The sequence below is a fragment of the Sebastes fasciatus genome, chromosome 3, assembly GCF_043250625.1.
Source record: "Sebastes fasciatus isolate fSebFas1 chromosome 3, fSebFas1.pri, whole genome shotgun sequence".
NCBI lineage: Eukaryota > Metazoa > Chordata > Actinopteri > Perciformes > Sebastidae > Sebastes > Sebastes fasciatus.
The window spans coordinates 23,057,760-23,073,652 of record NC_133797.1 but is presented as its reverse complement, the minus strand read 5'-3'; the positions used below and the strand labels follow the sequence as shown (position 1 = coordinate 23,073,652).

The 15,893-nt window shown below is 40.4% G+C and overlaps 1 protein-coding gene across 1 annotated transcript in view; it reads right to left on the bottom strand.

Moving 5' to 3' along the window:
* Positions 1 to 846: 846 nt before the first annotated feature.
* The window catches only part of myo15ab (myosin XVAb), a 70,700-nt gene continuing 55,653 nt past the window's right edge, over positions 847 to 15,893 (bottom strand). The window contains exons 56-74 of the mRNA XM_074629692.1: positions 14,832 to 14,973; positions 14,458 to 14,569; positions 14,290 to 14,364; positions 11,524 to 11,729; positions 11,311 to 11,429; positions 10,064 to 10,133; positions 9,881 to 9,953; positions 9,602 to 9,675; positions 9,354 to 9,436; positions 9,106 to 9,236; positions 8,923 to 9,017; positions 6,554 to 6,631; positions 6,368 to 6,464; positions 4,877 to 5,037; positions 4,662 to 4,795; positions 2,978 to 3,111; positions 2,196 to 2,329; positions 1,950 to 2,090; positions 847 to 1,847 (exon numbers count right to left, since the gene is read on the bottom strand). Coding sequence (XP_074485793.1) covers positions 1,746 to 1,847; positions 1,950 to 2,090; positions 2,196 to 2,329; positions 2,978 to 3,111; positions 4,662 to 4,795; positions 4,877 to 5,037; positions 6,368 to 6,464; positions 6,554 to 6,631; positions 8,923 to 9,017; positions 9,106 to 9,236; positions 9,354 to 9,436; positions 9,602 to 9,675; positions 9,881 to 9,953; positions 10,064 to 10,133; positions 11,311 to 11,429; positions 11,524 to 11,729; positions 14,290 to 14,364; positions 14,458 to 14,569; positions 14,832 to 14,973 — 2,161 coding nt within the window. The 3' untranslated portion in view covers positions 847 to 1,745. The remainder of the gene's footprint in view (positions 1,848 to 1,949; positions 2,091 to 2,195; positions 2,330 to 2,977; positions 3,112 to 4,661; positions 4,796 to 4,876; positions 5,038 to 6,367; positions 6,465 to 6,553; positions 6,632 to 8,922; positions 9,018 to 9,105; positions 9,237 to 9,353; positions 9,437 to 9,601; positions 9,676 to 9,880; positions 9,954 to 10,063; positions 10,134 to 11,310; positions 11,430 to 11,523; positions 11,730 to 14,289; positions 14,365 to 14,457; positions 14,570 to 14,831; positions 14,974 to 15,893) is intronic.

Below are 15,893 nucleotides of genomic sequence, written 5' to 3'. Positions count from 1 at the left end.
ACTTGTGCTATTTTGTTAATAGTCTGTTTAAGATAAGATAAGATAAGATATTCCTTTATTAGTTCCGCAGTGGGGAGATTTGCAGTGTACATCAGCAAAGGGGATAGTGCAAAAAACAAGATGCATCAGCTAAGACAGTAAAAAAAGAGCTAAACAAAGTGAAACAAAATAAGAACCATTTAAATAGAAGGAAGTATAAAAATAGGAGCAGTATATACAGTATTGACAATAAACAGACTATTAACAAAATTTGAACCGTCTCATCCAAATTCACATCTTTTTTTGCACATTTTTTACTTGGAAAGTGGAAAGCTTATTTAGATTTGTAAATCTTATGTCTTATTTATTGTTTCCATCACCAGACCCGTATTATCCCTAACAGCTGTACATTGAAATATGATTTTTTTTTTTTTTTTTTACTTTATTTCTATGCTTATTGTATTTGTTACTTTACCTACATACCTATATTTAGATTTTGGTCTGACATGATTTGTCAATTAATCAATTAGTCAAATTTATCAGCAACAATTTTGATAATTTATTCATTTTAAATTAATTTATCATAATTTCTGTTTTGTATCATTATAAATTGAATACTTTTGGGTTTCCAACTGTTTTAGACAAACAAGCAGACGTTGCCTTGGCCTATGTGGACTTGTGATGGCTATGTTTTAGGCCTTTTTGCTATTCTTATTATTATTTTGTGACATTAATATATCAAACAATTAAATTGATTATCAAGGAAATAATCTACACATTAATCAATAATAAAAAAAATGCCCATCACAATTTACCAAAACCCAAAATGACATATTCAAATTGCTTGTATGGTCCAACCAACCGACCAAAACCCAAATATGTTTAGAGAAATATTATTAAAGACGCAGAAAAAAAAGTTGAAGTGATTTTTGGGCATTTTTGCTTAAAAATAAACTCAAACAATCAATTTATTAGGAAAAAATGTGCAGATTAATTTCCCATTGACCAACTAATCGATTAATCAATCGTTTTTATACAATTTTCTGGCATATTATAGATTAAGCAATTATATGTTAAATATAAAATTAATCAATAATGAAAAAGTAGTTACGTGCAGTTGCAGCCCTGCCTGAGACACTGTTCAATAAAATAAATATAAATAAATAACTTTATTGATTTTTATTATATGATACCTATTAAAACATTCAGTTGTGCCATTTTATACTGATACCTCCAAATACTTGTTGTGTAATAATTTTAATCACTCTCATATCTCTCTCTTTAAAATAGCGTATTTTATTTTGATAAAATATTCTTTACAAAACAATCAAGTTGATGCATTAATATCAGTTGAATACAACAATTGTTTACACTGACATCAAGTTTTACATTAAACAGTATCAATAAAAAAATTTAAAAGACATGTTACATATCAGTTATAAAACTTTGTAATGACAAGGCACCAGCCTGTGAAGCTTCCTCGCTGTTCAGTAACAGTTTCTGTACATTTTAAAACATCTTTAATGTTTAATCAATTAAAACTAAGATACTAAGTGCACTTATAAAGGTGTCAACCTGAAAGAAACATTATTGACTTTTCACTGTCTTCAGGATGCACTTTGTCCAGTTAATGCTGAATAATAATCAAGTAAAAGTGAGACTGACTTCAGGGTACACGTTAGAACACCTGAAGGCAAGAAGAGGTAGGATAGTTATAAGGGTTTTGTCTACATGTATGTGAGTGTGTTTGTACAATGAAGCATTTGTTATAACATGGTGATTTCGCTGGGTGGCAGGATGAGCCTCCTCTCCCGCACAGACATCATGTTTTCCACCTGCATGGCAACGACTCGACACAACTCCAGGCCCTGCGGACAAACACCGTCAACATGAGCGCAGTAACAGCAGCTCTTCTGAAAATGATCATGTGTGGCCTCTGAAGAGTGTCCTTGTCTGTGTTTGCGTCATACCTGCTCCAGCTGCAGCTGAGTGACCCGCTGTGTGTTCATGTCCCCCAGGGTGAGGTCTACGTACGGGTAACTCGTTCCAGCAGTGGGCCTCTGGGTGCGGCTGGACTGCACCTCCACCAGGGGGACCGTTGCCATCAGCTCCTGCACCACGGAGACCAAACATTATAACATACAGCTGTCTACAGCGTGACTCTACTTCTGGGCTCATGTTTCAGTCACGGTGAGCTGAGTCATATGGTTCCTTACATGTGTATTTTTGTGCAGGAAGTGGAGGCCATGTTGATTGACAGCAACAATACAGGGGGCGTAGTAGGTGGTGGAGCTGCTGCTGTGGATGTAGAAGAACGAGGAGCCGAACATGGGGAATGCACTGATCAGTCCTGCACGCACAGAGAAACAGAAATTAACAAGAGTGAGTGCAGATTGTCACAATTCTATTCATCACATGAATTGGACCAAAAAAATACTTTTTTAAAAGGGGCAGTTAGACTGTTATTAGGTCATTAAATAGGTGTTATCAGTGGTTATAAGCCACATAGATGTGGATCAGAAGGGGTCTGCTATACCCACTAGTAGGTTTTATCATTGATTCACATGGTTGATCAGCGAAAGAAGGAATAAAAGACGACGACCTCTTGCAACCGTAGTAATAATGACAGGAGCAAAAGCGGAAGTCAGGCGCTGTTGTATAGACAGCGTGAAACTTCTGGAGGAGGACCCCAAGACTCCCCGCTTTGGTTTTGAAATCCTCCCTATTTTTGAGGTCTTAAGGTTGGCAAGTATGCAAAACAACCACATTTGAAGGTATCTCCTCGAACAGAGCCTTCAACAAAATGTGATACACACAGCACAAATGGCTGGTGATGGGGCTGGTCTGGGCCAAAATGCCAGGGCCGATCTTTTGTCTCAGTCCAGCCCTGGTTGTTACACATGTAGAGAAAAATATGTAAAAAACTGACCAGTTCAGCTAAAATCACAGTTTCTTTTTACCTGCAGTGCCTCCTCTTAACATGAACAGGAGATCTTACCCAGAAACTGTGCTCTGGCCTGGTGCGGGTTCAGGGTCTGCACTTGCTGCACGTGTTGCGTCACCATGGTAACCCACTGCTGGGGTGGCTGCTTTTTGAATAGAGGCGTGGCGATGTACTCTGATAGTTCATGTCTGGAGGAGAGAAGTAGATAAACAGGAGTCTGCTGCTTCACTCAGTGACTTCTCAACATTTCTCAGGATGATTTAACTCAGCGAGCTGTTTCTGCTCTGCTGTCGGCTCCGTGTGTGTGTGTAGGTGTGTGTGGGTGGAGAGAGATAGTGATAACAACAGTACGAAAGGACACAAGTTCTTACAGTTGAGAAAAATAAAGTGTCACCCACTTTAAACACAAAAACTATTGTCTGCATTCTCTCTTCAACAATGAGTTTCTTCCTGTACGGTTGTTGAACATCAGTGCTGAATGGAAAATGTAAAAAAACATCCAGTACAGCTTCAATGCTGCTGTACTGTAACTATCTATGTGTTGTCATGTTGTCCCCATTACACATATAGAATAAAATATACAACATTTAACAACAACACATGCCCATAAATCTAATGTGCGTCTCCAGTAAATGTGCTGAAACAGAGGCATAGTTTAACCTGCTAGTAAAACGGATCTTTGTGGAGAAATTTATGCTAATATCACTTTTATATTTTGGTCATGTTAAAAGTCAAATGAATCCTGAAAAAATGGATTTAAAGTATGATTATCTACTTAGAAAAGTCAGAATAATTGCTTTAAATGCAATTAGATTCTGGAGGCTAAAGGGAAACCAAATGGAAATAATTACTGGAGCAAATTAAAAGCATGGCGGCAGTGTTGACTGTATAAAAACAAGATGGCCTAAATGGCTGTGCTGTGTACATTGAAATCTTTGAGAGAATGGATGACATTTAGTGGGTGGATATTAGGTGGCAGATGACCTCTGGGTCTGAAATGTGAAGTCAATGCTGAAGTGCCTTAAACTTGCATTCTTTCTAACAGCCAGCAGGGGGCGACTCCTCTGGTTGCAAAAAGAAGTGATTGTATAGAAGTCTATGAGAAAATGACCCTACTTCTCACTTGATTGTAAACATGAGTTTATGGTCTCAATCACTGGTTTGAAGTTTTCTTCAATACAGCATGATGTTCATTTAGTAAATTATGGTCCCATTTAGAGTCAAATAGACCATAAAGCAGGATATGCTTTAGGGCGTGGCTACCTTGTGATTGACAGGTCGCTACCACGGCGTTGTCCGGTCTTTGAGCTGTCCATGTTTTCATCTTACAGCTTTAACCCTTTCACAGTGTGTTTTCAGTTCATGGAAGTTAATTGTAACAGTTTTGGACGCCTAAAAATGTCTTATTCAGCGTTCAGTTGTACTTAGCTCCAACCTCTCAGGTCACTTCTGGTTGCCAAAAATCAAGATGGTGACGGAGACTTTTAACCACCAAAATCGAATCACTTCATCCTTGAGTCTAGGTGGACGTTTGTGCCAAATTTGAAGAAATTCGCTCCTGGTGTTCCTGAGATATCATGTTCACAAAAATGGGACAGATGGACGATCGGACAACTGAAAAACATAATGCTGTCGCCGGCGCGGAGGCAAAAAACAATATGTTTGGATTATCTATAAGACTCTTTAATCCCCTGATCACTGAAACTAGAGTCTGTATTGTCAAACATTGTTATCTTACATGGTGGGGATGAAGATGATGTCTTTGGCTCTGTGCTGCAAAGCTGCCAGTTTGGAGATCTGGTGGAATTGCTGATCGCTCACTTTTCCGTGTGGAAGAACATTTAGCAGGCCTTTACGGTAGTCTGGCAGGATCTGAACATACACACAAACACAGTTACACACTCACATGCAGGTAACATGTACTGTATGTATGTGAGACACCACCTGTCATACCTGGTTGAAGTGCATGGCGACGCAGAGCTCGTTCTCAAACTTGAGCGGTTGAGACCAGACGACTCGTCTGACCCAGAAGCTGTAGTTGCTGTCGACTAACTCGGCCTCTGTCGCAACATCCAGGATGTACTCGCGCTTGTTCAGAGGACGCACATTCTGACCTGAACACACCCACATACACATGTGATGTCATTTATTACACAGAGATGTGCATATGCATCTGAAGATAAACTTAGACACAATGCAAAGAGTCCTGTGTGAGTGGTTCAAGGAACAAAAAAAAGCGTTGGGGCTTTCAGCACTGAAAACTTGATAACCCCGGGTTCACATAGGCCGCGATGCGCCGCGCTACGTGAATCGTGGCGCAAGCCGAAACCTGGCTGTGCACATCAGAAGCACATTTCTCCCCGCTGGTCAACAAGCTGTTTGTGCGTGTTTAGTGTGCCTGCTCGTCTCTCTCGTTCTCTGTTTAGACACGACTGACAAATATGTGGAATAAGAACGTAATTTAAAATCTACGATCACAAACAGCAGTGACACCAGGCTATTTCTAATAAATATTGTGGATGGATTTTGAAATATCATTGTGTGGAGGGACTGGAAGGAATCAAAACTCTGGGAGAACAGCAGCAAGAGAGGGGAGGGAAGTCAAAGGTGTTTGTGGGATGCAGATTTTATCATCTTATCATAATCAGATCATTCATATCACATATAATATATAATTTATATTGTTTATAGTAGATTATCAGTGTATTTTCTTGCCAGATTCGCCCGCTGCACATGGAGAAAATAGACCAGACGCCAAGATTGCGAGCCGGCTGCGGAGCTCCGTGATGCGTCGATTCCTATGTGAACAGCTCAATTGATTTACATGGGTGCTGAAAGGACGCGGGACGCGGTTCTCCGAAAATCGCACTGTTTTCGCGGCCTATGTGAAGCTGGGGTAAGATTGAAGCAGCAGGTGCATTGTGCAAAGGAATATGAGAAAGTTGTACGGTCAACAATTACCATAACAAAAGCTTAATTTCATTTGATCAGAAAAAATTTAAAAAGCACAAGCAAGTTCCTTTTGAAAAAACTAGAAAAAGTTATATTACGTCATGTTATGAACTACGTATTTATTCACTAACGCTGGCAATTTGTACATTATGTTTATAAAAACATCTATATAGATACACAGCATGCAAATGAATGGCACCTTAACATCTTGGTATATAATAAAGACGAAAGACGTGTATTGTGTTGTTATTGCCAGAGATTCTGTGTTGTGATATCGGTATCGGAAATGAAAAGGTGATATCGAGCCATCTCTTATTTTGCCACGATGGCCCGAACAGGACATGAGTGACTTTCTCCCACAGCTAGAAACCAGAGAACAGTCTGATATGTGATCTGTGAGTGGATCTGCTTCACCGACAGTGACGACAAGATTGACTTTGTGCACTAATACAACGTTTCATGTGTGTTTGTGTGTGAGAGGGAGAAGCAGACCTCTGTTGGTGACTAAAAATATGGCATATTCCTCCATGGCCTCCAGTTTGTGTAAACCCATCTCATAACACAGCTCCTCAATCACCTCCAGGGCAACCTGAAAAACACGATAATATCAACACACACACAAGTATATCCAAGCCGTCTCCTCAAAGACATCAGTGGTGCTGAACTGCAAACACTTACAGAGCACGTTTTGATTTTCACGTGACGTTCAATGCCTCCAGGAAAGAGAAACAGCTGACGTTTTGAACTACGTCCCGCCTGGGGAAGTATAAACACACACTCATTTAGTATAGACTGTACATACACTAGACATGTTGGACTATAGCTGATTCTTTCATAACACATATAAACCTACATATATAACAGTGGATGGTAACTATATTCAAGTACAGCTCTTATGTGATGTGCAACTTTGAGATAGGTTTGTGCTTTACCTTAAAGGTACAGGGTGTAGGATTTGGTGACATCTAGTGGTGTGATTGCAGATTGTAACGAACTGAGTACCCCTCCGCTCAACCCTCCCTTTCCAAGACTGCAGTAAAGTGAGCTGCCGAGTGCAAAACCGTAGTAACGCCGTTCACCTCACTCAGAAGCCATCCTTACCATAATAACACTACTTTAGGAGCAACGGAAGTCAGACGGCGGCTGGCGGTACCACGGTTTTGCACTCTGCGGCTCACGTTACCGCAGTTTCACAAGCGTATCGGAGAAGTACGGTGGCCTTCAGGTAACGTAAAAACACGAAAGAGCTCTCTAGATCCAGTGTTTGATTTTGTCTGTTCTGGGCTACTGTAGAAACATGGACTCTGTAAAGAGGACCGGCTCCCTATGTAGATATGAAGGGCTCATTCTAAGCTAACAAAAACACAACGATTCTTAGTTTCAAGTGATTATACGCTAATGAAAACATAGTTATGAATATTATATTCCATTTCTGCTAATAGATCCCCTGAAATGTTACACACTGGACCTTTAAGGTTTTATATAAAAAATATACTGTAGCATCCGTTTATAAAATATGATTCAATGTTAGAAATTAAACTACACAAACGTATATAGAATAGTTAAAGGATAAGGATGGTGATATTCTATTGTGCTCTTATTGTCAACGAATCCTATGAAAAGAACAAAACCAGCAAAGTGATCGTCTCATCACATTTTGACTTCTCTAACCTGTCTGTGATACTCAAGGCCCACCGGTTCCTGAATAAATCTTCAAAAACGACTTAAATAGTGCATTTGTTGGGGGCTATTTTCAGGCTACAGTGCCCATGTTTATTGTAATGAAGGAAAATGACACCCAGTGCAACAGTGTGGCTCCTTAATGTGTTTTTAATAGTTTTTTGGAGCTCTGTGGCACAGAGGAATAAGTTATATCTGACTACACAGAGAGTACTTTGATTGTGATCTTTTCATGAAATTTGTTTGCAATAAGAAAAAATTGTATCGTCAGCCATGTCCTTCAAAATTTGCTCCAATTTGACCAACTACCACATTAATTTGCAGCTTATATCAATAACAGGAACATATACAATAACATAGATGTGAATGTGTCTGTTCTTCATAATGAGTAGTGACAATCTTTAATGGAGTATCTTTACACTATTTTAATTTAAAGGGTAACTTCAATATTTTTCCACCTGGACCCTATTTTCCCATGGTTTTGTGTCTAACTGACTAATAGGGAGAACAATTCCTCAAGTTGGTCCAATATTGAGGGAGAGCGCTGCAGACGGCAGCTTCTCACAGGCTGCAGTATGGTGCTATTGGGGCAAGCTGGCTCCGTCATTTACATCCGCTAAAAGTGCTTGTTTTTGCCATGACAGGTTCTGATTGTTATTATAGGTGTCTGACAACATTATGGAAAGAGTCTCGCTCAAGGAGAAGTCTCGTTGTGAAATCTGGCGAGGTAACGTGTTGCTTGACGACAACAGTGGAATAGTGGAATAGTGGAATACATCCAAACGTGAGTGGCAGCCGGTCAGAGTTTGTTGTGTTGGAGTACAGAAAGTGTAGCTTAGTGTTATCTAAAAGATTTTTAATGTCATTGCTGGATATTTAGATGATTTCAACAATGTGGATGAGGTCTTTGAATTCAATGGCTGTCCGTATTTATTTGAGCCAGAGTATACGGATATTCAGATTTCACAACGAGACTTCTCCTTGAGTGGGACTTGGACACAATAACAAACAGACCGGATCTAGAGAAAGGTAAGAAAAACATTTTATTTCCCTGTAGGGTCCTTTCCATAATGTTGTCAGACACTTATAATAACAATCTGAGCCTGTCGGTGGCTAAAACAAGCACACTTGGTGAACTTAACGTTACATTGACGTTGCTCACTTGCACTCGTAGCTCGTTTAACGGCTGCCGGCTACAGTGTTATTCCTCAATACTGCACCAATTTCAAAAATTGTTGTCCTCATTAGTCAGTTAGACACAAAAACATGGGAAATTGGGGTCCAGGTTGAAAAATACCCAAGTTACCCGTTAAGTAAAGGATGTGAATACTTCCTCCACCACTGCAGATAAATAATGAGGCACTGACCATCACAGCCTTCAGCTCCATGCTGTTGGGTGGAACAACGCGGCCGCCATACTGGAACGTCTTCTTCAGGTTCTGCTCACATGCTTTAGCGATGCCTAACACATTGAAGGAAAACATTACATGCTGCTGCCGTTGGTAATGTGTACAACAGTTTTAAACTCGGTGATAGTGTGTGTTTTTTACCCTGATATTGTGCTCCAGCGCTGCGAGAAGCCTGCTGCAGGCTCTTCAGCAGGAAGGGCTTGAGGACTTCAGAGCAGCGATGGAAAGCGGTCAGGATGTACAGCAGCCTCCAGCCTCGTTGGCAACTATCACTGTACGACACAAGAGTGCACAGACACACTGAGGATTACAGGCTTGAAGAAGAAAGAGGAGCGCAGTGTGGGTCGGTTTGTTGTGTGTACGTTGTGTGTGTGGGAAAGCAGACTCACGGTTTGGAGCTGGTGTTAGCCGTAAGCTGTTTGAGGAGTTGGCAGTAAGCCTCATCCCTCATCAAGGTGAACTCTCCTATGAGCTGTAGGGAGGGCACACACACACACACACACACACACACACACACACACACACACACACACACACACACACACACACACACACACACACACACACACACACACACACACATTAGCAAACTGTCAAAGAGAAAATAGTAGCCTATGAAAGAAAAAACTGTATTTACCTTGAGGAAAGTGTTGACCACTTCCTGTTCTGTTGATCCCCTTGACGGAGAGTCCCCCATGAAACGCATCACCGCTACAGACACACACACACACACACACACACACGCAGGTCAACAGTATTGAATAGCATATTTTGTAGAGAAATCCAGCACTTGATAACTTAAAATCTGATCAGACTGTCTCATTTGAACAGAGGATGAACGGGAGCCCAGGTGTAATAAGAGTAGTGTAATAAGATGATGTAATTAGAGGAGAGATGAGAGAAGGTGAGGACTCACACAGGAAGAGATCAGTTGCCACTCTGTTCATGGCCAGGTCCGTAAACTCTATCAGAGACTCAGTCAGAGGAGTCTGCAAAGGAGATAAATGTAATATGAACAACTCAATACAGACAAAAAAAACACCTGGAGAAGATATACATTATGAGATGCTTTAAGAAATTATAGCAATAAGAAAGGCACCTTGGAGAACCTGATCATTTCAGTGGGCTCTCTGGAGTCTCTGTTCTTGCTTTTGCTCTTCAGCGAATCTCTGAGAACACCAATCAGTCACAAAGTGCAGCATTTAGATTTAAACATTGTTGGAAGAAGCACTCAGATAATTGATTGTATACAGTATGCAGCAATACTGCACTATCAAAATACTCAAGCATTCAAAAACTATTTAATTAAGGTGCAGAAGCATTAGTGACAAAATGTATTTATACTCATTATGCAGATTGGTTTCTGTCAATGTTTTTTATCATTCAGTCATTATTATTGATGTAAAAATACTTTAATGTTGTAGTTGGTTAAGGTGGAGCTGATTTTATGTACTTTATATGCTGTTGGGTTCATATATCATATCATATATTATAAACCAATGATATGTTTTGTATGTAAAATTAAAAAGGTAACTAGTAATTATTGCTGTTAAATCAGCCAAATAGACTGTTATCAGGCCATTAAAAAATAGGTGTTATTGGTGGTTATAAGCCTCATAGATGTGGGTCAATAGGGGCATACTATACCAAATATTAGGTTTTATCATGTATTCACATGGTCGATCACCGAAAGAAGGTATAAAAGAAGATAACAGCGACCTTTAGCGTCCATAGTAATTAAAAAACATAGGGTTTTCACCCAGGAGACCGGTGTTCGCCTCCCAAATGAAATTAACAACGTGTAGTTGTCTTTTTGTTCACAAGCGTTAAGTTTCACTTTTGAAATGTAGTTATTTTAAGCCAAAACATGATGTTGACCCCTGCACCTAACAAGTGTTTTTGTTGCCTAAACCTAAAGCAGCCCTTTTGGTTGTGTTCAACACGTTTCATTCAGGTTTACAACGTGTTAGAACGTGTTGCTTTTAAGTTTTGCTTTCACTTTTACAATGTAGTAGGTGTAGTAGACCCCTAATGACCCACACCTAAGGTGGTTATAGCGACCGATAAGATCTATTTAATGGCCTGATAACAGTTGAATCGGGTGGTTAAATTAATGTAGTAGAACAAAAACTACAATATGTCACTCAAAAATGACAAAATCATAAAATTGCAATACTCTAGTAGAGTACAAATACCTCAAAATTGTACTTAATTGCAGTACTCAAGTAAATGTATTTAGCCACTTTCCACCACTGTATTTGAAATGGTCAAGGTTGTGAGGTTAGTGTTTTTCTGAGTGTTTGTGAGGATTTCAGTGTGTGTGCACATTTTTTTTTTCTGTCTCACCCCTTCATGTTGTTTCCCTGTCTGAAGAACTTCTTGGCAAACTCCAACATGTCATATTTACTGTCCTGCAAGGCCCTCTCATCCAGATCTCCTTCAGCAAATCCGTCAAGGGAAACCCTCTGAAAGTCAAAGATTGACAGTGAAAAACAACCTGACACTCAGTTTGACAGGCAGAGAAAAACGTACTGTATGTGAGCGAGTGTGTCTGTGTACCTCAATCGTTTGATCTATCTCATGTGCAGCCATAGTGGACGCCACGGCAACAGCGACGGCTGATGACACGGCGAACTGTCCCGCCCCTCCTCGAGGGTCTGCCTTGCGGTCCAGCGGCAGCGACAGGAAGTCAGGAGGAGCGACGGGGTGGACGCACTCGGCCGGGAACGCACCGGAGCGGCCGAACACAGCACCAAACTTCCAACCTGACACACAGAGCAGAAGGATTACAACACCCAATCATTCAAACACACACACACACCTGGTCCTGATCACTATCTGTCTTTCCTCTAACAGCAGGTCAGCTTTTCATTTACACAAGTCAGATCTGTATCTGCATGCTTTTCTCTCTCATTTAGAAGACTTAACTCTCACCCGCGGCTACGCTGATAACCTGGCACAAAATGCAGCCTTTGGTCTAATTATAGATACTACACACTTCTGCCACTGGTGAGGACACCGTATTGACTTACATTAATTCCCTGCATGACCACTATATACCTGATCCCAACCCTTAACATATATCTTTTATTAACCTTTATTAAGCTGTGCTAATCAATATTTTTATATTAAAGGTGCAGTGTGTAGGATTTGGCGGCATCTAGTGGCGAGGTTGCAGATTGCAACCAACTGAAGCTTCTCCCCTGTGCCAAGCGTGTAGGAGAACTATAGTGGTCGACACGAAAATGCAAAAAGCTCTATCTAGAGCCAGTGTTTAGTTTGTCTGTTCTGGGCTACTGTAGAAACATAGCGGTTGGTTCTGTGGAGAGGACCTGCTCTATATCTAGATATAAACGGCTCATTCTAAGGTAACGAAAACACAAAGATTTTTTATTACACACTAAAGAAAACACACTTATTAATATTACATTCAATTTCTCACTTTCATCACACTTTAACAATTCATGAAATGAATGTGTAATGCTAAAGGAGTCGCTCGTAATGATAAACCCACAGAGAATCAGCACCTCACACTGCAGTTCCCCTCAGCTCTATAAAGCTTTTTAGCGTCTTTTAGCTCATTGTTTTGGTTTTACTATTTTGGTTCACTTTCACCGCTCTCATCAACTTCCAGCAGCAGTATGCAACATTTTACCATGAAACAAGACTCGGCAAAAACCGAGTATATGGCTGAACCGTGTATGGTTAGTCTGTGAATTTGTGGCTAAATTGTTCTACAAATAGTCAGTGTTCATGTCTATAATGTTAAATCCAGCTGTACATGTCCACCTGGTCCGGCGAGGACACTAGGGGACGCGCTGTTCCACTCAACTGGCCATACAAGCAGTGACGATTCCTATCGTGAAATGCACCTGATTGGTCCCCGGTTTTCTGCTTGCTGTTTCAAACAGGAAACAACATGGCGGCCTGCTCGTAAACTTTCTGTTATTCCATCTAAACAATCCACCAAATCTACTTTTCAAAAACATTTTAAGCAAGAAATAGTCTGTGCCACTGCTGAATCTCGTTTCATTTTAGAACCAGATCGCCTAGTTTGACAGCTTGGTCCAAGTTTCGTGGGCCATCGCATCGGACGGGTTCATTTCCATAAAGGACTGTTCCAGCCTTTTCATTTTGAAAGAGCAACGGCCAATGAGGAAGCTCCAACACTGCGCCGACCAATCGTGTAACTTCATCACTCAGTCAGTCAGTCAATGACAGACTTTTGCGTTTGTAGGGCTGGCCCTCTGCGGTCCAGCCAAAAACTCAGATAAACTCACTGGATGCTATCCGCTCAGCACCAAACAGCAGACAGAGAAAGTTAGCAACTAGTTGATGAACAGGGGTGGAACATTTAGCAGATACTTCCCTCAGGAGTTGGTGGAGACAAAAACAGAGCTAAAAGGAGGATCCATCAGGTGGCCATAAACAAGACTCAAAACAAATGATAAATGCTGCTCCATATCTGCTGGATGTGTAAGTTAGCAACTCTTTGCTACAGGTCAGACACATTTATACGGTGATAATAAGTCAGTGCTGTAGTATTTACATTTAAGTGGGGACTAGCTGTTTGTCCCCACGATGTGAGGTAGGTATTCACAAATACAAGCTGTCCTCCAAACACCTCATGACTTTCTGAGAAACACTTGATGAAAAATGTAATAAGTAATTCAGCTCAGATCTCACATTCACATCTGATATTATTAAAGTTCAGACCTTTAGAAATGCAGCCTTTTTACCTGATTAAACATGATAACAGATCTCTGTGGATTGTATGGTAGTGGATTGATTCAAATTCAGAAAATTTGACCATAGGGTTCTATGTGAGGTTCATTTAAGGACGGTATTGAAGTCCAAATGTCAGAGTCCAAAGAAAAAACAAATACATCACAGTAAATTACAAAACATGTGTGAAAGTACACTCTGAGTTTATCCTTCCTATCTGTTAAGCAAAGGAATGACGTGACTTCTCCTCATCTGTGATCATCTTTTGTGCCCTCAAGAAATGAATCAATGAATCAATATTTTTCAAATTGCATCGCCTTCTTCCATCTGAAAAATAATTTTCTGATACAATATTGTATTTAAAGAGTGCTGTGGGCATTGTCAACATCACTGCAGCTATTTCTCCTTGGCTTAAGATGCCATCACTCCTCCAGGGGACACAGACACAGACCAGGTTAGTAAACCTCTCAAAGCTGTCTGTTTCAATTGTCGCCTTGTTTATTGTTGGGGCCATGGCTTTAATATCTGGTTACCACGTGCAAAGAGGGTGAAGTTTATAGATCTGATTTTGTTTTAGATTAAAATTTAACGAACACTCACCAAAGTCTTGCGTGTCTCTTTTCAGCTCCTCCAAAAACACCACCTTCTTCCTCACCACACAGCCGTAGCTGTAACCTGGAGGAGACACACAGACACGCGATTGGATCACAGATTCACTCGTTAGATAACAGGATTTCTACTACATGTACCACAGTGTCACAGTCTCACCCTTCTCCAGCCCGTCCATAACCTGCAGCCTGATGATGTCACCTTTGTGAAAACTGAGCATCGAGCGATCGTCTGTCACAAAGTTTCGCTCTGCAATCACATAATCTGAGTCCTGCAATAAAGAAAGACGCACAAATGGATCACACTGTTATTGTAATGTTATATGCATTCACAGTATTTGGACTGATGTTTACCCTCAGCTTGACTCATCTACTTTTGCTTCAGTCGCTGATTTTTCCACACAAACTCCAAATACTCCTCATTCCAACTGCAGCAACCATTGAAATACAGACTTTGGATAGAACAAGAGTGTGTGTGTGTGTGTGTGTGTGTGTGTGTGTGTGTGTGTGTGTGTGTGTGTGCGCGTGCTGTACCTTTTTAATCTCATTGATGAAGGTGTCTATGAGATTTTTGACTTGCGGTGCTTTGGCTGAGAACAGGATCAGCTTCTCGTTGGCCAGATTGAACTCCAGCATGTTCTCAGAAGGGATGGTGACAAACAGGATGTCTGCATAGCTGGAAAAACACAGTGCAACAGGTAATTTCAGTCAGACAACTCACATTTGAAATGTTTATTACAACAGCAGGACATAGTTACTCCCTGCAGATATGATTACATGAGACAATGGGGAGCGCTGATTAAACATATTCCTCCCCGTCGGAGCCTGCAGGTGAATGTTGGGTTGGTGGTGGGGCTGAAAGAGCAGGCAGCAGCGGCATTTACAATGCAGAGGTAGAGATGGGAATTTTTTCTTTTTAAATAGGCCGCCATATTGGAAGGGTGCGTTTGATAGATGATATGGAGAGTGAGGCATGTCACGTTTAAGTGTAGCAGTGCAGCTTGAGTTGACTGCCTGAACTAGCTCGCAGGCATTGCTTCATATAGTACAAAAGCTTCAGACTATCGCATAAAACAAAGCTACGGAAATAGAAGAAATGTATATAGTTATCAAATATGAATACTACCTACATGCTAAATGTACTACATTTCTTATGACAATCCATTGTTTCCCTTTTATGCTGATTATCAGTTTGTAAATACGTTATTTAGTTTAGTTTATTTGAGGGGAGAGTGCAAATTAATAAATGCACATGGTATAAAACATGCCAGAATTAGCCAAAAGGCTATTTTTCATGTGTTGTCCTGGCAAAGGTGTAACAGAAGGCATCCTGTAATACATCAAAACAAAAACAGGGCATGCAGTTTAAAAGTCTTTCTAAAATACATCAGATCAAAAACATAAATCAGAACATGCAGTTTAAATGTTGGAAAAGGACACACAGTTAAAAGCAGTACAGACCGTGGCGACATTCGTACATATAAAACGACATTGTATACAAGCAGGACATATAGATAGAAGCAGCAAAAAGAGTTTAGTGCTGTATGTATTAATCATCCATTGTTTTAATTGGGTACTGAAAGATCTATAGGTGTT